A 22297-nucleotide genomic window follows, 5' to 3' on the forward strand; every position below is an offset into this window, starting at 1 on the left:
TATATATATATATTATGGTATATAGCTGTGCAAATATATTTTATATATTTATATATATATTATGATATATAGCTATGCAAATATATTTTAAATATCTAATTTTATATATATATATATATAAAATGATATATAGCCGTGCAAATATATTTTAAATATATATTATATATATATATATATAGCTATGCAAATATATTTTATATATCTTTTATATATATTATGGTATATAGCTGTGCAAATATATTTTAAATATATATTTATATATATATTATGGTATATAGCTATGCAAATATATTTTAAATATACATTTTTTATATATTTATTATGATATATAGCTATGCAAATATATTTAAAATATATCTTTTAAATATATATTTTATATATATATGTTATGATATATAGCTGTGCAAATATATTTTAAATATATATTATATATATATATTATGGTATACAGCTATGAAAATATATTTTAAATATATATTTTTTTATATATATATTTATTTATTTATATAATGGTATATAGCTATGCTAATATATTTTGAATATATATTTTTATATATATATATTATGATATATAGCCATGCAAATATATTTTAAATATATATATTATATTCATATATATGAAGATGAGCCCAGGTAGCACCTCAATGTTTTTATTTCCCACACATGGGCCAAGAATCAAACATGACTCCAAATCAAACACGATTTCCACACCAGAAAAGTCGTGACCCTGGGAGTATCTTCCTTTCTCCAGGGATTTTCATTTATTTCTGCCGTTTTCTTCAGCAGGGGACGAAGCCGAGGGACTAAAATAAACATTTTATTCCCCTGCTTGCGGCTCCATCTCTTCAAAACACCTTTAAAACGATGTGGATTTACCAGCTAACTCATTAAGTAAAAAATATAAATTTGAATCTCAGGGCGGGAACCGACCCAACAGCTGAAAATTTTGGATGTTTCCGCTTTTTCTCACCTCAAACCACCCAGGAAATGTTGTTATGGATCAAACCTGGCCAACCCCAGAACTCCCCTTGACCAGCAATAAGACACTGATTATTATTTTTTAAAGCTGATTATTATTTTATTTTTTTAATTTTAATTTTTTTTTTTTTTTTTTTTTTTTTTTTTTTTTTGGCAAAACCGAAGTGGATGAAGCAACTGCGAGTTCAGCGTCAGCGCCTGGGCAGAGACCGAGGGTTTCCAGTGGGGGGAAAAAAACAAAGAAACAACCAAGAAATGAGGATAAAAATGTGATTTTGCTGAGAACCTGAGGGAACACAAGGTTCAGCACCTGAACCCACGCAAAGCGTGAGAATCGTGAGGGATTATATTATATTTTGTAAAAATCTTGTCCAAGGAAAAGCCTCGGCACCGGGAGCACCAGAGGGACAAACGTGGGTCTTGCTCAGGTCCAGCAGGACAAACATCACTTAAAAAAAAAAGAAAAACAAAAAAAAAAAACCAAAAAAAAAAAGCACCTTTTAACCTTTTCAGGAGTCTTTCTGTGGGTGGAGAACCAGATAAGGAGAGCAGACAAAAAAAACCACGCGGGCTCTTCCGCGCTGGACAGGGCTGAGCCGGTGGACAGCTCAGACAACTCTCACAAAACCCCAAAAAGCAGGATTTTCGGGGGGACAATTATCCCCCCGGGCGGCAGAAGGAGCCGGGAAATTTCTGGCTGGATTTCTTCTCTGCGGACAAACGGAGGAGCTTTGCTTTGGGTGGACGCCCGAAGATTCCTTTTCCCCCCACAAATATTCCGTCTCCCGGCCACTGGCGCTTCCGAAGGGGCGGAGGAGCCACTCCAAAGCTCCCCACGGATCCTTAAACCCCCATCCGAGGGCAGAGCCGGAGCCACAGATCATTTCTGGAGGGTTCCTCCTCGCTGAGCTCCTCACCCCCTTCCAAGTTCAAGCCGGTGGCCACAGCCTTTGGGTTGGTGGCCACGATCTTTGAGTTGGTTGACCGCGGCCTTCGAGCTGGCGACCTTCCTTTAAGGTGGCAACCACGACCGCTGGGACTTCCCTCTGTTTCCACCTGGCCCGAAGACCCACCTTGAGGTGCTCACCTGACCGCCTCACCGGCCACCCCTCAGCCCCCCGCGCGCCACCGGACGCGGCCGGCTTGGAGTCTTTTTGAGCTCGCCCAGGGGGCCGGGCACGGCCCGGGGGGCACCTCAGGGGCACAGCTTGATGTAGGTGACGGTGGAACAGACGGAAAAGAGGGGGAACACCTTCTCCTGGAAGGCCACGTTGAAGGTGAAGATGTGCTCCATGCTCTCGGCGTCGTAGAAGGAAACCTCCTCGCCCTCGTAGTCCAGGTAGACGCGCACCCGGCTGAGCTTGCGGCCCGGGCACAGCGGCGTGCGCTGGGGCGACGTCACGGCCCAGTAGCGCCCGCCGTTCTGCTGCACGGCCCAGATCCCCTCCTCGGGGGAGAACTGCGTCAGCCCCTTCCTGCGGACGGACTCCTTGGCCACGCCGAAGGCCCAGCCGTCCGAGGGCCCCACCTCCACCTCCCAGTAGTGCCGCCCCGACTTGAAGCCCGCGGTGGCCAAGACCCGCGAGTTGGTGTCGAAGCGCTTGGGGTTGTCGGGCAGCTCCTGCTTCCTGCAGCCCATCCGGACGCTCTTGAGATCGGCGGAGAGGATCAGCAGGTGGTTGGCCGAGTCCGGGTCCAGGGTCAGGTCCTCTGTTGGGCGACAGCGGCGACGACGGCGGTCAGGACTCGGGCGGGAGGGTTTGAGCAATGAAAAAAAGCCCGACTCGGGGGTCGGGGCCGTATCGGTTTCTAGACCAGCCCGGAGCTCGCTAATCCCACCCCCCAGCCCCAACAGACACCCCGCAGCGACACCCCCGAACCCCTCGAGGTGTGGGGGGGGGGTTTATCTCGTGCCGCTTCTGGTGGGAAATGGGGGTGACAACGACACGAGCCCGCCAGGAGGGGGAAAAAAAAAAAAGCACACGCAGATAATTCGCGGTTGTCAGCGGCAAAGGCGGGCTTCAAATCAACAATTTTGTTGGTTTTTTTTTTTCCCCCAATAAATTGATTTTTTTTTTCTCCACACACAGGTGGGCTCCGCACCCCCCTGACATAAAAAATCGCTGGGTTTTGACCCCCAAACCACCCCAAAGGCGCCCAAATCCTTGTGGGAAGCCACGACCAAAAGGGCGCCTTTCCACCCGGAGTCGCCCAAACCGAACACGCGAGCGCAGCCTGCTCCCAACATCTTTTTTTTGTTGTTGTTTTGTTTTGTTTTCTTTCCTTTTTCCCCCCACCCTTTCCAAACTCAGGCTCAGAGGAAGCAACCTCAAATTGTGGTTGTAGTCGGCAAAGCCGCCGCGAATCCGCGAGACATTTTTCGGGGGGAGTCTAAAACGCGGCCTCTGGAGATGGAACGCGGCCGGCGCCACGCCACGGCGGCCTCTGCGCTCGCCAAAATTCACGGAATTCGGGTCAAGAATTGGCACCAAAATCCCCCGAAAGAGACGCAGCGGGATTAAAAGCCCCAGAGCGCTTCGCAAAGGTGGGGAAAGTCACAACACAAGGGCAGGGAAGGCCGGGATCTTTTTTCCCTCGAAATTTAAGCGCCGCGTTCCTCCCCAAAAGTGAGAGAGCGGCCAAAAAAAAAACCAGGATTTTCCTGCTTCTCCCACATCAGAGATTGCAAATCCCACCAGCAAAACTGTGGGGTTTTTTGGTTTGGTTTGTTTTGTTTTTGTGGTTTTTTGGTTGGTTGGTTGGGTTTTTTTGAGGGTTTTTTTGGTTTTGTTTTTTTTTTTGTGGTTCTTTTGGTTTGGTTTGGTTTGGTTTTGGTTGGTTTTTTTTGTTTTGTTTTTTTTTTTGTTATTGTTTTAGTGGTTTTTTGGTTTGGTTTGGTTTTGGGGTTTTGTTGGTTTTTTTGGTTGGTTTGTTTTGTTTTGGGTTTTTTGTGGGTTTTTTGGGGGGGTTGTGGTTTTGGTTTTGTTTTTGTTTTCTTTTGGGTTTGTTTTTGGTTTTGTTTTTGGTTTTTTGGGTTTTTTGTGGGTTTTTTTTGTGGGTTTTTTTTGTTTTTTTGGGGTTTTTTTGTTTGTTTTTTTGGGTTTTTTTTGTTTTTTGGGGGGTTTTTTTGTTTGGTTTTTTTTGGTTTTTTTGTTTGCTTGTTTGTTTTTTTTTTTTGTTTTTGGTTTTGGTGTTTTTTTTGTTTTTTTTTTTTTTTTTTGGTTTTTTTTTTTGTTTTGGTTTTTTTTTTTTGGTTTTGGAAAAAAAAACAACCCAGTTTTCCTTCCTCGGGCACCTCCGGCTCCTGGAGGATTTGGGTTTGAGCTTCAACCACAAAACATCATGGGACAACACGCAGCGAGTGACCCCTCTGCACATGCACCCAACCCCACCCTGGGCATGCAGCGAGGGCCCTTTGGCTTTCCACGTTTTTCCTCGCGTTTTCAGCCAAATTTTGGCATTTCCAGAGGTGTCTGGGGGTGCTGCTTGTGAGCAGAATCCTTGGGAAAGGTCCAACCCGTGGGTTGTCCTCCTTTTGAGATCCCCGTGCTGGAGACCACAGCTTTAACCCAAAAAAAACCAAAAAAAAAAACAAAAAAAAAAAAAAAGAAAAAAAAAGAGGGTTTTTTTTTGTTTCTTCTGAAAACTCTGCTCTGGGCACCCTTCTGGGTGTGGATGGGGCAGGTTTTAATCTCAGGACGAGGTCGGAGGGATCGGGGTTGATTCCAGAATTCCTGCAGAGCCCATTCCCAGGGGCTCATCCAGCATGGGGAAATCGCTGTGGGGCTGGGTTTGCCCCTCAAATTCACGGAGTTAAGTTCTTAATTAACTTTTTTAAAAAATCAGTTAAAATTCTGCTGGGGGTTGAATTTAAATTCTTGAATAACTGAAGGAATTAACCAAATCCTGCTATTTTTTTTTTTATATATATATATATATATATATGCTATTTTATATATATATATATATATATATATATATATATATATATATAAATATATATATTATATATATATAATATATATATTATAATATATATAATATATAAAATATATATTTATATATATTATATATATATTTATATATATATTTATATATATATAATATATAAAATATATTTTTTATATATATATATATATATATATATGCTATTTTTTTATATATATATATATTATATATATATATATATATATTATATATTTTTTTTTTTTTTTTAATATATATATATATTAACCCCTCTGACTTCCCTCTGGAGCAGAGGCCGGAGCTCACACCTTCCATCCCCAATTCCCTGGTGGAAACAGGAGCCCAGCAGAGCAAATTTGGCACAGCTGAGAGCCAGAATGGATTTTTGCTCTGAAACCTAGGGGTTTGTTAAGTGCAAAAAAAGGCAGAGAGGACCTGGCTGAGCTGTCAGATCCTCGGCGTCAGTTAGAAAAATCGGCTTTGGGCTCTGGAGCTGAGCAGGCTGGATCTGGAAATCATCGAGAGAGAAGAAATTAAGGAAGAAAAAAAAAGAAAAAAAAAAAAAAAAAGAAATCTAGAGCGTCTTTTCCTTTTTTTTTTCTTTTTTTTTTTTCTTTTTTTCTTCCTTTTTGTCCCCCTCTCTTTGGCTTTGCAAAATACAACCACAATTTTGAAGTCTTTGCTCTGGGCGCTATGTCTGAAATACCTTTTTTTGGTTTTTTGGGTTTTTTTTTTTTGTTTTTTTTTACCTTTTTCACCTCTTCCCAGCTCGTCCTGCAGGTGTTCTGAAAAGGAGAGAAGAGACAGGGGACGTGACTGGCGACAGAACAGATGGCCCAAATCTCTTTTAGGGCACCAAAGCATCAGCAAGAGCTGAGGATGGAGCAGCACAACAGAGGAGAAACCACTTTTAAATCGATTTAATTTTCATTAAAAACCCCCTTCTTGGCTTGAAGAAAACACAGGATTTATTCAAACCCCATTTATCGTGCCCTGCCCCATCTCAGCCTCAGGAATTTCAAGCCTTGAGCACATCCTTTAAATTACCCCGGGGTGTAATTTCCATTTAGAAATTATTTGGGTGGGGTTTTTTTTGGGTTTTTTTTTTTGTTGTTTTTTTTTGTTGTTTTTGGTTTGTTTTGTTTTGTTTTGGTTTTGGTTTGTTTGTTTTTTTTTTTTGTTTTTTTTTTTTTGTTTTGTTTTGTTTTGTTTTGTTTTTGTTTTTTGGGTTTTTTTTGGTTTTGGTTTGGTTTTGTTTTTTTTTTCTCTTCTAGAGCTGCTCTTTTTGATGCTTTTTTTTTTTTTTTTTTTTTTTTTTTGCCTTTCTCAGCACCATCTCGTGGATTCCTGCTTTGCTGCAAAACCCCAGGGCTTGGCCTATCTTGACGTTAAAGGTTTTATTGCGCCCAAAACTGAGCTCACGCTCAGATTTTTTCCCCCCCTTTTCAAACAACCCCACGTTTCCTTCCCCACCAACCTAAAAAAGATCTCCAGAATCCCTTTCCAACTGATTTCTGCTCCTCTTTGGTGCCCTCGAGCAGCACCCGGGGCTCTCCCAGCCGGTGCCAGGAAAAGCCAGGGATATTTTTAAATTTTTTTTTAATTTTTTTTTTTAACCCTTCTTTTCCACCCACCTCGGAATTTCTTCAAGACCTTCTCGAGGACGACGGTTTTGAGGGAGAAGTTGCAGACGTGCATCTTCATGTCGGTGCAGACGGGGACGGGCTTGTGGCACTTCACGTCGTCGCTCCTGCCCAGGGGAGGGGAAAAAAACGGAGAAACGAGGAGGGAATTGTCGCCCCTTCCCCCATTTCCAGCTCCCTTTCCCACCGGGGTTTCATCCTCCTCGGGGTGAGGAAATCAGGATTTGGGCGTGGATTTTGGATTTTTCTGGGGTGATGGGGAGGGATTTTTTTTGGGGGGGTAAGCCCCCTCCACATCCATCAGCTGTTCCTGCTACAGCTCCAGTGCCAGTTTGAGAGATGGTGACACCTGAACTGCTGGGGGAACTGTGGGTGAGCAAATCAGGGAATTTGGAGTTTCTGCTCTCACTTGACCCTTGAAGGAGCTGGTAGGAAGAAGACACTGTGAAAATCAGATTTTCACCAGCTGTTCCTGCTACAGCTCCAGTGCCAGTTTTAGAGATGGTGACACCTGAACTGCACTGCTGGGGAACTGTGTGTGAGCAAATAAAGGAATTTGGAGTTTTTCCTCTCACTTGACCCTTGAAGGAGCTGGTAGGAAGAAGACACTGTGAAAATCAGATTTATCACCGGCTGTTCCTGCTACAGCTCCAGTGCCAGTTTTAGAGCTTGGTGACACCTGAACTGAACTGCTGGGGAACCGTGGGTGAGGAAATAAGGGAATTTGGAGTTTTTCCTCTCACTTGAGCCTTGAAGGAGCCTGCTGGTAGGGAGAAGACACTGTGAAAATCAGATTTTCACCAGCTGTTCCTCCTACAGCTCCAGTGCCAGTTTGAGAGATGGTGACACCTGAACTGCACTGCTGGGGAACTGTGGGTGAGCAAATAAAGGAATTTGGAGTTTCTGCTCTCACTTGAGCCTTGAAGGAGCCCAATGGTAGAGAGAAGACCCTGTGAAAATCAGATTTTCACCAGCTGTTCCTGCTACAGCTCCAGTGCCAGTTTTAGAGCTTGGTGACACCTGAACTGCACTGCTGGGGGAACTGCGTGTGGGCAAATCAGGGAATTTGGAGTTTCTGCTCTCACTTGACCCTTGAGGAAGCACGCTGGTAGGAAGAAGACACTGTGAAAATCAGATTTTCACCGGCTGTTCCTGCTACAGCTCCAGTGCCAGTTTTAGATCTTGGTGACACCTGAACTGCACTGCTGGGGGCAAATAAGGGAATTTGGAGTTTTTCCTCTCACTTGACCCTTGAAGGAGCCCGCTGGTAGGGAGAAGACACTGTAAAAATCAGATTTTCACCGGCTGTTCCTCCTACAGCTCCAGTGCCAGTTTGAGAGCTTGGTGGCACCTGAACTGCACTGCTGGGGGACTGTGGGTGAGCAAATAAAGGAATTTGGAGTTTCTGCTCTCACTTGACCCTTGAAGGAGCTGGTAGAGAGAGGACACTGTGAAAATCAGATTTATCACCAGCTGTTCCTGCTACAGCTCCAGTGCCAGTTTGAGAGATGGTGACACCTGAACTGCACTGCTGGGGGAACCGTGTGTGAGCAAATCAGGGAATTTGGAGTTTCTGCTCTCACTTGAGCCTTGAAGGAGCCCGCTGGTAGGGAGAAGACACTGTAAAAATCAGATTTTCACCAGCTGTTCCTGCTACAGCTCCAGTGCCAGTTTTAGATCTTGGTGACACCTGAACTGCACTGCTGGGGGAACCGTGTGTGAGCAAATCAGGGAATTTGGAGTTTCTGCTCTCACTTGACCCTTGAGGAAGCACACTGGTAGGGAGAAGACACTTTGAAAACCAGATTTCCAAGAAGCTGGAAGACACGCAGGCCTTGCAGCGAGCGGGAGGCAAATTCCATCCTCCCCTGTGGCACGTGGGCCGGGCACGTCGACCTTCAGACAGGGATGGGGAGGGGTGGAAGCCTGAAGGCAGCAGGAGGGGAGAGCAGAATTCCGTACCTGCTTATGATCCCCGTCACATCCTGGAAAGGGAAAAGAGAGAGGCCGAGTGAAACCCCTGAGCCCCCTGCCCAGAGCAATTCCTGCTCATCAAACCCGGCCAGGGTTGCCTTCCCTGCTGGATGCAGGTGTGGATTTGTGCCTCGGGTGTTGGATTCCAGCTCCTGGAGCCGCCTGCCGTAAACCGGGCAGCTTCAGCGCCTCGATGTCCCCATGATTTCTGGACTCCCACAATTGTCTAATCACCCCCCGCCAAAAAAAAAAAAAAAAAAGCCTCTGGGATGCCTCTCACGCCTGAGGTGGACAAGGAAGTGATTTTCCCTCAGGCAGGGTGGATCACGGAGGCAATTTAAGGTTCAAATACGCTCAATAAAGTTGCAGCACGGCAAAACCGAGCCATTATTTGCCTGCTCTGGTGCCCTCAAAACACATTCCAGAGCCCACACAAAGGCAGAGTCACCTCCCAGGGGCTGAAAAAAAGGACCCTGGAGCCAGCCCAGAGTTCCCAACCTGCTTTTTAATGAAATACCAATTGTTGTTCTGGGGTTTTTTTTTTTTTTTTTTTTTACGTAGGCACCAGCACAGTCTGCACGGAGATCACGTGGGGGTGACTTTCCACCCACAGCCAAGTCCTGAAACCATCTGCAAATATTGACAGCACCCAGGAGGCAGCCTGGGAGGGAATTTAACCCTGTGCGGGTCTGGGGGAGCCACCAGCACCATCAATGGAATAAAAACGAGCTCCATTCAAAGGTCACCTATGGCCCTCCTGCCATTCGGGGTGGGGAAAAAAGAGCTTCAGGATTTCGGGGTTTTTTTCCCCAGCCTCGAAAGAAGAGTTTGGTCTAACTCAGCTCTGAACACCCTGAAACCAAGGGCTTGGGGGGGGTGTTGGAAAAGTCCAGACAAGTTAATAGAGGGGGAAAAAAAATCCATTGAAGTTGAAGAGAACATTCTGTTCCAGGGCGTTCCTCATCCAGAGAGAGCCTGGGGCACTCAGACACCTCCTTGCAGCATCCACTCATTAAAGACAGAATAAAAAAGGACTTTTACCCCCCCCAAAAAACACCTCTACGGGGTCCATAAACACATTGAAAAAAAGGAGGAATGAGGTTGTGACTGGGACCTGACATCTCACCTTGAGGAACTCGAGCATGGGCTGCTGGATTTTCTCCTCCAGCTCAGTGATGAGCTTGTTGAGGAGCGTGATTTCCTTGGAGAGGTCGGTGATGTTCTCGTTCTGCCTCTTGGAGATGCTCTTCTCCATCTTCTCCAGCTGGCCCAGCAGGACGTGCTCCTGGTCGTGCAGGAACTGCCGCAGCCGCTCGAAGTCCGAGAGCAGCTTCTGCCGCTCGCTCTCGATGGTTTTCTGGGGGCAATGAAAAGAGGGCAAAAAGAGGTTTTGGAATCTGGAGCACCCACCTGGCGAGACCTGGCCTCCCCTCGGGGAGGGGTGAGGAATCACAGGGGGGCTGCATTCCCGGACAAAAGGCTTGGGAAGCAGCAGGGGTGGGAAAATCAAATCCCCCGCCCGTTAAAATCTCTCAAAACCACTTGGAGGGAGGGGATGGTCTGGGAGAGGAATTCTTTTCAGTGGGTTGGGTTGTTTTTTTGTTTTGTTTTTTTTTTTTGTTTTTTTGTTTTTTTTTTGTTTTTTTTTTTGTTTTTTTTTTTTTTTTTGTTTTTTTTTGTTTTTTTTCCCTTCTGCTGCCACAGGGATGATGTGCTGAGGGAAAGGAAAGGGTGGAAGAGATCCCCGGAGCCAGCGTGCTCTCAGATTCTCCAGCACCATCCCCGAGGTCTGCTGAGGCTCTGGCTGATGGTGGTGGGGCCAGGAGGAAGGAGAGAAAACCTCCCCTTCCCCTTTTTGGGACACCTGGGGCGGGCGGTGGGTCCTCACCCCGCTCCAGACTTCCCCACCACCCCATCCTAGGACGCACCAGCAGCTCCTGGGTTTTCTTGTCGTCGTTCACTTTGAACTCCAGCAGTTCCTGCCGCTCCTTCCTCAGGAAATCCAAGCGCTCCTGGATTTTCTCCTGGGATGAAAAAAAAAAAAAAAAAAAAAAAAAAGGATGTTGCCGGGCGTTGCTTTCTCTCCTACGCTGCGTCCCTCTGCTCTTTGTCAGGTGGGATGGGGAGGGAAGAAAACACGGGATGAGCTCGCCGGGAAATCCCTCTGGCTCAGCTCCGCCCCGCCGGAGGCCCCAAGGACCACCAGAACCCCTCCCCCAAAAAAAAAAAAAGGAACGGCGGGACGGGACGTGCCCTGTTCCCATCGGCTCCTGGTCAGCCCGGCTTTAATCGATTTCGCTCATCTCTGAGCGCTCCCAGAGAGTCGCGGGTGTTTTGTCACCGTTCTGCCGTTCCCTCTCCCGCCGAGGCGAATCCCAAAAAAACACCCAGGGCAACGCAGCGCGCATCCAGAGGGGACACTTCTCCCAGCTTTTTTTTTTTTGGGGAGGCTGGGAAGAGCTCTTGGGGGTGGCGTTGGAGCCAGGCAAAGCCGGGCGACACCGCGCGGGGACAAACGCAGCTCCCCGCGGGGACGCGCGCACGGACGGACGGACGGACGGACCTTGTACTCCTCGGAAGCCTCGTCCACGGGCACCACGGCGTGGGGCCGGTGCTCCCGGGACCTGTCGCACACCACGCAGATGGTCCTGCGGTCGTCCTTGCAGTAGAGCTTCAGGGCCTCGCGGTGCTTGGGGCACAGCCCGTCCTCCTCGGCGCCCTTGGCCCCGCGCAGCGTGAACTGGCCGATGATCTCGGACATGTTCGCCAGCTGCCGGTTGGGGCGGAAACTTTTCTGCTGGAAAACCTCCCGGCACTGCGGGCACGGGAAATCCATCTCCAGGTCCTTCCAGCTCTTGGCGATGCACGCCCGGCAGAAGTTGTGCCCGCACTCGATGGACACGGGGTCCTTGAAGAACTCCAGGCACACGGAGCAAGTGGCTTCGTCCTGGAGGTTCCCGGGCAGGAACACGGCTGCCATGGCCTCTCTCCTGCGGGGGAGGAATGGTTGCAGCGGGGCAGGAACGGGAACGCCTGGCGCCCGGCCCCGCGGGGGCGGTGCTCTTCCAGGAACGCGGCCGCTGCCCGCGGGCACTGCGGCAGTGTCCGGTTTCTCGGGGACGGGGACCTCGGCACCGGGGGACGCGCAAGAAAGCGGGAACGCTGCCCTCTGCTCCCCACAAATCCTGACCTCCCTGGCTTTTTTTTTTTTTTTTTTCCCTTTTTTTTCTTTTTTTTTTCTTTTTTTTTCTTTTTTTTTTCTTCTTTTTTTTTTATTTTTCGTATTTTTTTCCTTTTTTTAATTTTTTTTCTTCTTTTTTTATTTTTTCGTAATTTTTTCTTTTTTTTTCTTTTTTTCTTTTTTTTTCTTCTTTTTTATTTTTTCGTATTTTTTTTCTTTTTTTTTTCTTCTTTTTTTTTTATTTTTTCGTCTTTTTTTTTTGTCTTTTTTTTTTTTCTTTTTTTTCTTTTTTCTTTTTTTTTTTTCTTCTCCCTCCTTTCAGCAGGGAGGCGGGAAGAACAAAATCTTTTGGGATACCCTCCGTTTTGGGGATGTCACCGGCTCTGGATGGAGCTGATTTATGGCCGAGCTGGTGCTGAATCTGAGCCCTGGGGTTTGCGTGGAGCAGCTGCTGCAGGCTGAGATCCAGGGAACCATCTGAGCCCTCGTTAAAGTCCTGCGTCGCCCCTGAAACTTCAGTTGGGGGCTCAGATGACCTGGTTGAGCTCCAGGGCTCATCAGGGGCCATAAAAAGCAACAGGAGAAAGGGAACACACGAGGATGCAAAGCCCTTATCAAGATCTGTGGGTGAGTTTCCCAGATCCATAAAGATCAAGCTCGGGACTGGGGCTCTGCATCTCAAAATTAAATAGCCTTGGTCTTCCGGAACTATTTTGTGCAGGTTTGGAGGTCGTGCATTAAATGGGAAAGAGAATTAAAATAAATATAATTTCTCCAGGGCTGGGGTTGTCCACAACGTCGTGGTTTCCACCTGAGGCTTCACCAAGTTCCTGTCACGGCAAACTGGGACGGGAGGGAGTGATGGTCACCTGGTTATTGAGGGGGTTCGTGTTACCCTGGGCTGGGAAATGTGGGATCCTCTAGAGAGCGATTTGTCTTCTCCTAATGAGGGCCTGAAATCGGATCGAGTGATCCATAAATTCTGATTTGAAAGCCAGCCCTTGCCTGATCCAAAAGCTCCCGAGTCAGGATCTTGGACACATCTGGAACTATGTGGGGGGGGGGGGGGGGGAGAGAAATCCCAACCCCAGAGGTTCTGCTGGAGGAATTAATGAGCAAAACCAGTCCTGGAATTGTCCTGCAGAGCATTACCACCTCCGTGCGTGTTTATCTGCCCCCTTCTCATATATTTATGTATGCTTATGCGATTTCATATTTTTATGTATTTATACATCTTTACGTCACTCCCCGTGGAAGGAGGATTCACTCACTCCTACCTTCCGCTTCTTTTGATCTGTAAATAAACACCAAGTGCGCATTTTTCCCCGCTCCACGCATTTCCCCTCACGTTTGCGGCGCCCGTGGAGGCAAAGCCACACCCCAAGCCAGGGATGCGCAACGAGCCGAGGGAAAGAGCGAGACCCCCCGACAGCCTGGTGGGAGGAACGAGGAGAACGAGCTGGCTTGCAGGGAAGCAAGGGACAGAGAGAGGGACAAAGCGCATCCCAAAGCCCTCCCCGTGTCCCCGGCTGCCCCCGCGTACCTCGGAGCGGAGGCGTCGCAAAGGGGCGTCCTCCCAAACCGCCCCAGTCGCCCGGGATTTTGCGTCGGGACGGGTCTAGAAGGGGCCAGCTGGGCAGCCAGCCGGGTGGCCGCGGGGTCCCAGCGGGACGGGGTGCGTGGCAGCCGCTCCGCCGAGCTCCGGCGGAGGAAACCGGCCGCGGCCGCGGCCGCCTCGGACATCGCGGCACCGCCCGAGCTCCGGCTCCTCGCCGGCCCTCGGGTGCCCCATTCGTCCCCTCTGCCACCGCCACCCCCTCCCGTCTCACTTACCATTCTTTCCCCTCCCCCATTGCTTCTATCCTGGGCACACACCGAGGTCTTTCCCTCCTCCTCCTCCTCCTCCTCCTCCTCCTCCTCCTCCTCCTCCTTCTTCTTCTTCTTCTTCCCGGGCGCTCCGGCTCTGCTCCTCTCCTCCGTGCCAAAGTTCTTTTCCCTGCCCAGCGCCAGGATCGCGTTTCCAGCACCTCCCTCCACCTGTCCCCAAGCCCGGACCTTCTACCCCGGCGTCCCCGCAGCCCTTTAACCCTTTCCAGGAACCTCATCCCTCCCTCCTTCCAGAGGCTCAGCGGGGCTGGGGAAGGGGCAAAGCTTTTCACGCCTCTTCCCAGACGGTCCAAAAAATTATTCACCTCGCTGCTCATGTTTGGGGGGAAAGGGCAGGGACACCTGTGGGGCATCTCCCACTTGCCACAGGTGAGTTGACCAGGTAAGAAGAGCTTGGGACACCCAACCGGCAGGAAGAGGGGGGGAAAATAAATGAAAGGAAAAGGCAATGTGAGTCCCTGTCCGGTAAATACCTATCGCCTATAAATACACGGATTAATTAATGTCTGCTGGATACACACGCCCTTTCCAGCAGCTCCGTGATGCTCCTCTCGGAAAAAAAAAATTCCCAGCCAGAACTTCCCAGCCCTGCGCTGGGAGGGAAGAGAAATGAAACTGCCAGGAGGAAGCTCCTTGGCTCGCCCTTGGGGTTTGAGTGTCAGGATCGTGTTCGGGGCCGCCAGCCGCTCCCAGGCCACCAGGAACGCTGAGTGCGGAGAGCTGGGAAAGAGGAGCGGCCGCCTGAGGCGGGGGGGGAAGCGAGGACACGAGCCAGATCCAGCCGAGCCTGAAGGGTTTTATTTTAGAGCCGAGACTAAATCAGGGTGCGCAGCAGGAGCCCCGCCGGCCCCAGTTGCGGGTGGTGAGCATTCGGGGTTCGCTCGAGGAGCCCCGGATCGCGCCAGGATCGCGCCAGGATCGCGCCAGGATCCCGGTCCTGCCCTCACCGCGGGTCAGTCCGCGGGCTCCTCGCCCCACTCCTCGTTGCAGAGGTCGGTCTCGCAGCAGGAGTAGCGGGAGGTCAGGCGGGACTCGGCGTCGGACGCCCGCTCCCGGCCGCAGTTGAGGGCGGAGGTGCAGCCTTGCTGGTAATAAAGGGTCACCTTCCCTGCAGGGGAGACGAGAACGCCACCAAAAAAAAAAAAAAAAAAATCAGATTTTGGGCTTTGAGGAAGAAACCAAGCTGCGAAATACATCCCCCAAATCGAGTCACAGCTTGGATTAATTAAGAGAAAAAGAAGATCAGGAGATGCGCCCACAGAGACAACCCCTGCCCCCCGGCTTCTTTGGAAAGGAGAGCCTCCCCCTTGGCTTAAAAACAACTTTTTGAAACTTTTTTTTTGGGACAACGTCCCGCGGAGAGGATGAAGCCCACCCCTCCCATCCGCCCTTTCCCTGCCGCTTCCTCTCCGCATCCCCAGCTCATCCGCGGGAGCAATTTGGTTGCCCAGGGACGGGAGAAAAGCTCCTTGAAGGAGAAGGAGAAGGTGGGGAAAGCCGAGGAGAGCCCCGGCTAAGTCCCAGCAGGGGAGACGAGAACGCCACCAAAAAAAAAAAATCAGATTTGGGGCTTTGAGGAAGAAACCAAGCTGCGAAATACATCCCCCAAATCGAGTCGCAGCTTGGATTAATTAAAAGAAGATCAGGAGATGCGGCCACAGAGACAACCCCTGCCCCCCTGCCGCTTCCTCTCCGCGTCCCCAGCTCATCCGCGGGAGCAATTTGGTTGTCCAGGGACGGGAGAAAAGCTCCTTGAAGGAGAAGGAGAAGGTGGGGAAAGCCAAGGAGAGCCCCAGCTAAGTCCCAGCAGGGGAGACGAGAGCGCCACCAAAAAAAAAAAAAATCAGATTTTGGGCTTTGAGGAAGAAACCAAGCTGCGAAATACATCCCCCAAATCGAGTCACAGCTTGGTTTCAGTAAGAGATCAGGAGATTAAACTTTTTTTTTGGGGACAACCTCCCGCGGAGAGGATGAACCCCACCCCTCCCATCCGCCCTTTCCCTGCCGCTTCCTCTCCGCATCCCCAGCTCATCCGCGGGAGCAATTTGGTTGCCCAGGGACGTGAGAAAAGCTCCTTGAAGGAGAAGGAGAAGGTGGGGAAAGCCGAGGAGAGCCCCGGCTAAGTCCCAGCAGGGGAGACGAGAACGCCACCAAAAAGAAATCAGATTTTGGGCTTTGAGGAAGAAACCAAGCTGCGAAATACATCCCCCAAATCGAGTCGCAGCTTGGGTTAATTAAGAGAAAAAGAAAATCAGGAGATGCGGCCACAGAGACAACCCCTGCCCTCTGCCGCTTCCTCTCCGCATCCCCAGCTCATCCGCGGGAGCAATTTGGTTGTCCAGGGACGGGAGCAAAGCTCCTTGAAGGAGAAGGAGAAGGTGGGGAAAGCCGAGGAGAGCCCCAGCTAAGTCCCAGCAGGGGAGACGAGAGCGCCACCAAAAAAAAAAAAAATCAGATTTGGGGTTTTGAGCAAGAAACCAAGCTGCGAAATACATCCCCCAAATCGAGTCGCAGCTTGGATTAATTAAGAGTAAAAGAAGATCAGGAGATGCGCCCACAGAGACAACCCCTGCCCCCCGGCTTCTTTGGAAAGGAGAGCCTCCCCCTTGGCTTAAAAACAACTTTTTGAAACTTTTTTTTTGGGACAACGTCCCGCGGAGAGGATGAAGCCCACCCCTCCCATCCGCCCTTTCCCTGCCGCTTCCTCTCCGCGTCCCCAGCTCGTCCGCGGGAGCAATTTGGTTGTCCAGGGACGGGAGAAAAGCTCCTTGAAGAAGGTGGGGAAAGCCGAGGAGAGCCCCAGCTAAGTCCCAGCAGGGGAGACGAGAACGCCACCAAAAAAAAAAAATCAGATTTGGGGCTTTGAGGAAGAAACCAAGCTGTGAAATACATCCCCCAAATCGAGTCACAGCTTGGATTAATTAAGAGAAAAAGAAGATCAGGAGATGCGGCCACAGAGACAACCCCTGCCCCCCGGCTTCTTTGGAAAGGAGAGCCTCCCCCTTGGCTTAAAAACAACTTTTTGAAACTTTTTTTTTGGGACAACGTCCCGCGGAGAGGTTGAACCCCACCCGTCCCATCCGCCCTTTCCCTGCCGCTTCCTCTCCACATCCCCAGCTCATCCGCGGGAGCAATTTGGTTGTCCAGGGACGGGAGAAAAGCTCCTTGAAGGAGAAGGAGAAGGTGGGGAAAGCCAAGGAGAGCCCCGGCTAAGTCCCAGCAGGGGAGACGAGAGCGCCACCAAAAAGAAATCAGATTTTGGGCTTTGAGGAAGAAACCAAGCTGCGAAATACATCCCCCAAATCGAGTCACAGCTTGGTTTCAGTAAGAGAAAAAGAAGGTCAGGAGATGCGGCCACAGAGACAACCCCTGCCCCCCGGCTTCTTTGGAAAGGAGAGCCTCCCCCTTGGCTTAAAAACAACTTTTTGAAACTTTTTTTTTGGGACAACGTCCCGCGGAGAGGATGAACCCCACCCGTCCCATCCGCCCTTTCCCTGCCGCTTCCTCTCCGCATCCCCAGCTCATCCGCGGGAGCAATTTGGTTGCCCAGGGACGGGAGCAAAGCTCCTTGAAGAAGGTGGGGAAAGCCGAGGAGAGCCCCAGCTAAGTCCCAGCAGGGGAGACGAGAACGCCACCAAAAAAAAAATCAGATTTGGGGTTTTGAGGAAGAAACCAAGCTGCGAAATACATCCCCCAAATCGAGTCGCAGCTTGGTTTCAGTAAGAGAAAAAGAAGATCAGGAGATGCGGCCACAGAGACAACCCCTGCCCCCTGCCGCTTCCTCTCCGCGTCCCCAGCTCGTCCGCGGGAGCAATTTGGTTGCCCAGGGACGGGAGAAAAGCTCCTTGAAGGAGAAGGAGAAGGTGGGGAAAGCCGAGGAGAGCCCCAGCTAAGTCCCAGCAGGGGAGACGAGAGCGCCACCAAAAAAAAAAAAATCAGATTTGGGGCTTTGAGGAAGAAACCAAGCTGCGAAATACATCCCCCAAATCGAGTCACAGCTTGGATTAATTAAGAGAAAAAGAAGATCAGGAGATGCGGCCACAGAGACAGCCCCTGCCCCCCGGCTTCTTTGGAAAGGAGAGCCTCCCCCTTGGCTTAAAAACAACTTTTTGAAACTTTTTTTTTGGGACAACGTCCCGCGGAGAGGATGAAGCCCACCCCTCCCATCCGCCCTTTCCCTGCCGCTTCCTCTCCGCGTCCCCAGCTCGTCCGCGGGAGCAATTTGGTTGCCCAGGGACGGGAGAAAAGCTCCTTGAAGGAGAAGGAGAAGGTGGGGAAAGCCGAGGAGAGCCCCGGCTAAGTCCCAGCAGGGGAGACGAGAGCGCCACCAAAAAAAAAAAATCAGATTTGGGGCTTTGGGGAAGAAACCAAGCTGCGAAATACATCCCCCAAATCGAGTCGCAGCTTGGATTAATTAAAAGAAGATCAGGAGATGCGGCCACAGAGACAACCCCTGCCCCCCTGCCGCTTCCTCTCCGCGTCCCCAGCTCGTCCGCGGGAGCAATTTGGTTGCCCAGGGACGGGAGCAAAGCTCCTTGAAGGAGAAGGAGAAGGTGGGGAAAGCCGAGGAGAGCCCCGGCTAAGTCCCAGCAGGGGAGACGAGAGCGCCACCAAAAAAAAAAAAATCAGATTTTGGGCTTTGAGGAAGAAACCAAGCTGCGAAATACATCCCCCAAATCGAGTCACAGCTTGGTTTCAGTAAGAGAAAAAGAAGATCAGGAGATGCGCCCACAGAGACAACCCCTGCCCTCTGCCGCTTCCTCTCCGCGTCCCCAGCTCATCCGCGGGAGCAATTTGGTTGCCCAGGGACGGGAGAAAAGCTCCTTGAAGGAGAAGGAGAAGGTGGGGAAAGCCGAGGAGAGCCCCGGCTGACGCACCCAGGCTGGTTTGGATGAGGGCACACTTCTGGCGGCGCTCGCAGGTCGTCACGTTGGCGCCCCGCAGGCAGCCGAGCAAGGGGATCTTGTATTTGCAGGAGCGGCATCGAAGCGTCTCGGCTGCAGCAGAGAGGAAAAAAAAAAAACAAAAAAACCAAACCGGGATGAGCTTCGGGAAGAAGGAATGTTGGATGCTGGGGAGGTTTTTAAACGCGGTTTGTTCCCCGCTCACCCAGGCCGAGGCACAGGATGAGGCTCAGCCCCAGCAGGAGCAGCTTCATGGCGGGGCAGGGGAAGGTCCGGGTTTCCATCCGCTTCCCAGGGGGCGCGGAGCTGCCTGGAATGAGACAAAAAAACAATAAAAAAAAAAAAAAAAAAAAAAAACAACCAAAAAAAACCAAAAAAAAACAAAAAAAAAAACCAAAAAAAAACCACAAAAAAAAAAAAAAAACCACAAAAAAAACCCAAACCAAACCAACCAAACAAAAGAAACCCACACAACCCCCCCCCAAAAAAAAAAACCAAAAAAACAAAACAAAACAAAAAAAATCAGAAAAAAACACATCAAAAAACCAAAAAAAAACCCCAAACAAACAAAAAAAAAACAAAAACAAAAAAACCCCACCAAAAATAACAGAAAAAAACAAAAAAAACCACACCAAAAATAACAAAAATACCCCAAAAAAACCCCACAAAGAAAACCCCCCAAAAAAAAAAAACGCAAAGAAAACCCCCAAAAATAACAAAAAAAACCAAAAAAAACCCACAAAGAAAACCCCAAAAAATAACAAAAAAACCCCCAAAAAAACACCACAAAGAAAAGCCCCGAACAGCCCCGAAAAGCCCCGAAAAAGCCTCGAACAGCCCCGAAAAAGCCCCGAAAAAGCCCTGAAAAAGCCCCGAAAAGGGCCGAAAAAAGCCGAAAAAGCCCCGAAAAGCCCCGGAAAAGCCCCGAACAGCCCCGAAAAGCCCCGAAAAGCCTCGAAAAGCCCCGAAAGCCGCGGCGCGCGTCCCTTACCCAGCTGTCCGCTCCGCGGGCTCCCGCGACCCCGCGCTCCCTTTTCATCCCCGCGCTGCCCTCGGGGCCTGAACGACCCCGGACCCCGCGGGAGGCGCCGCTCCCGGGGAACAAAGCCCGGGAACACCTGGGCAAACACCTGGGCAAACACCTGGGCAAACACCTGGGCAAACACCTGGGCAAACACCTGGGCAAACAGCTGGGCAAACGCCTGGGCAAACACCTGGGCAAACGCCTGGGCAAACGCCTGGGCAAACACCTGGAGCCACGGGCACCGGCCCCGGCTCCCCGAGGCTCTTTGTGCCCCGCGTCCCCAAACGGGATCCCGGAGAACGCGCAGGGATTTGGGGAGCGGGGCTGAATCCCCTCCTGTCCGGGGGGTCACGGCCTTAATTAACCGCGGGGCTAATTAGCACGTGATGAATCCCCCTGCCTCCCTGCTCCAGGTTATTTCATTGCCAAGCGCTTTTGGTGCCAGCCCCAGAGAACCCGCAGGGATTTGGGGTGCAGGGGTGGATCCCCTTTTGGGGGGCCTTTTCTGCGTGGTCATGTCCTTAATTAACCGCGGGGCTAATTAGCACGTGATGAATCCCCCTGCCTCCCTGCTCCAGGTTATTTCCGAGCGCTTTTGGTGCCAGCCCCAGAGAACCCGCAGGGATTTGGGGAGCTGGGGTGGAACCCGGGCCCGGAGCCCCGATGGATCCCCTGCCCGGGGGTCACGGCCTTAATTAACCGCGGGTTAATTAGCACCTGATGAAATCCCTTGCCTCCCTGCTCCCGGTTATTTCATTTCCAAGCGCTTTTGGTGCCAGCCCCAGAGAACCCGCAGGGATTTGGGGAGCGGGGCTGGATCCCCTCCTGTCCGGGGGGTCACGGCCTTAATTAACCGCGGGGCTAATTAGCACCTGATGAATTCCCTGCCTCCGTGCTCCAGGTTATTTCATTTCCAAGCGCTTTTGGTGCCAGCCCCAGAGAACCCGCAGGGATTTGGGGAGCGGGGGTGGAACCCGGGCCCGGAGGCCCGATGGATCCCCTGCCCGGGGGTCACGGACTTAATTAACCGCGGGGCTAATTAGCACCTGATGAATTCCCCTCCCTCCCTGCTCCCGGTTATTTCATTTCCAAGCGCTTTTGGTGCCAGTCCCAGAGAACCCGCAGGGATTTGGGGAGCGGGGGTGGAGCCCGGAGCCCCGATGGATCCCCTCCTGCCTTAATTAACCGCGGGGCTAATTAGCACCTGATGAATTCCCTGCCTTCCTGCTCCAGGTTATTTCATTTCCAAGCACTTTTGGTGCCAGTCCCAGAGAACCCGCAGGGATTTGGGGTGCAGGGGTGGATCCCCTTTTGGGGGGCCTTTTCTGCGTGGTCATGGCCTTAATTAACCGCGGGGCTAATTAGCACGTGATGAATCCCCCTGCCTCCCTGCTCCAGGTTATTTCCGAGCGCTTTCGGTGCCAGCCCCATCCCGGTGTTTGTGCAGCTGCCCGGGCGGTACCGGCGCCTTCCCGAGCGTGAAATTCCCGGTATCAGTCCAAGCCCTCCTTTTTGGGGCTCAAATCCTCCTTTTTAAGCCCCAAACCTCCCCTTTTTGGGGCGCGACCCCCATTTTTTTACGGCAAACCCCCCCGGTTTTAGGGCACAACCCCTGGTTTTTAAGGGCACAAAGCCGCTTTTTAGGGCACAACCCCTCATTTCCAAGTTTTTGGGTTTATCTCGATTGATTGGTGTTTTTTTTTTCTCTGTTGTTTTGTGGCGGCTTTTTAACTGGTACTAAGGGTTAATTATAAAAAGATGGAATAATAACGGTTATTGAAAGTAAAAAGGAATAATAATTTTTTAAAGGAATGGTCGCTGAGGGGGAAAGAATTTCAAAAATGCAATCGTGATTTCTTGAAAGGAGCAATCATTCTCACAGAATTAAAACAGGAAAACCCGGCATAACAATTCTGAAAGGAATAATGATGATGATGATGATGAGGAAAAAAAAAAAAGGGAAAATAATTTAAAAGGTAATAGGAAATTTTAAAAGGGAAGATAGTTTCAAGAGGGGATGATGGCTTTTAGAAGACTAAAAATAGCAAAAAACTGGAGTAATCGTTTAAAAATCACCAATTGTAGCACTAATGATGATAACGACAGTGGAAAGAATTTGAAAATAAATAATGAAATAAGAATAAAAGTTGAAACGCTAAAATAGCTGGGGAAAGGAATAACAGCTTAAAAAATTATAATAAATAAAGGGTAAAAAGTGTCGTTTTTGGGTACGTGAAATAGGAAAATAATTCGCCCAACGTGGGGCTCGAACCCACGACCCTGAGATTAAGAGTCTCATGCTCTACCGACTGAGCTAGCCGGGCTCCTGAGAGCTGAGGGGGGGGCAGCGACTCAACAGAAGCCAAATCCAAACCGGAAAATGCGGGGGTTTTAAAAATTATTATCACTATCATTCCTTCTCCAATGATTATTTCTCTTTTCCAAAGTTATCCATCCCTTTAAGTTCAAATTATCATTCCCCTCTTCCCAATTGCCGTTCACTTTTACCAAGCTATTGTTCCCTTTTTCAACTTACTTCCTTTTTTTCTTTCTTTTTTTTTTTTTCTTTTTCTTTTTTCTTTTTTTTTTTTTTCCCTTTTTTTTTTCTTTTATTTTTTTTTTTCCCTATCTATTGCTCAGTACAAGATGGATCCGGGGCAGGTGGAAGGGGGACGTGTCGCGGGAAGGGAGAGGTGTAAAAAACACAGGAGAAGAGGGATATTTTGGAGGTTAGGAGATG

At 49.8% G+C, this 22297-nt stretch overlaps 1 protein-coding gene and 1 non-coding gene across 2 annotated transcripts; both read right to left on the bottom strand.

Moving 5' to 3' along the window:
- Positions 1–1128: 1128 nt before the first annotated feature.
- On the bottom strand, positions 1129–13485 carry TRIM7 (tripartite motif containing 7). The gene is made up of 8 exons (XM_053969357.1): positions 13286–13485; positions 11125–11551; positions 10490–10585; positions 9688–9918; positions 8550–8572; positions 6579–6694; positions 5694–5729; positions 1129–2688 (listed from the first exon to the last, which is right to left on the bottom strand). Exons 1-8 carry the CDS (start codon positions 13483–13485, stop codon positions 2174–2176), a joined length of 1644 nt encoding a protein of 547 aa, XP_053825332.1. The 3' UTR covers positions 1129–2173.
- An 8323-nt stretch (positions 13486–21808) lies between these two features.
- Positions 21809–21881, bottom strand: TRNAK-CUU (transfer RNA lysine (anticodon CUU)). The gene has a single exon. It is a non-coding gene; the product is annotated as a tRNA-Lys (tRNA).
- Between the last annotated feature and the right edge of the window lie 416 nt (positions 21882–22297).

The sequence above is a fragment of the Vidua macroura genome, unplaced genomic scaffold (assembly GCF_024509145.1).
Source record: "Vidua macroura isolate BioBank_ID:100142 unplaced genomic scaffold, ASM2450914v1 whyUn_scaffold_187, whole genome shotgun sequence".
NCBI classification, from domain to species: Eukaryota; Metazoa; Chordata; class Aves; order Passeriformes; family Viduidae; genus Vidua; species Vidua macroura.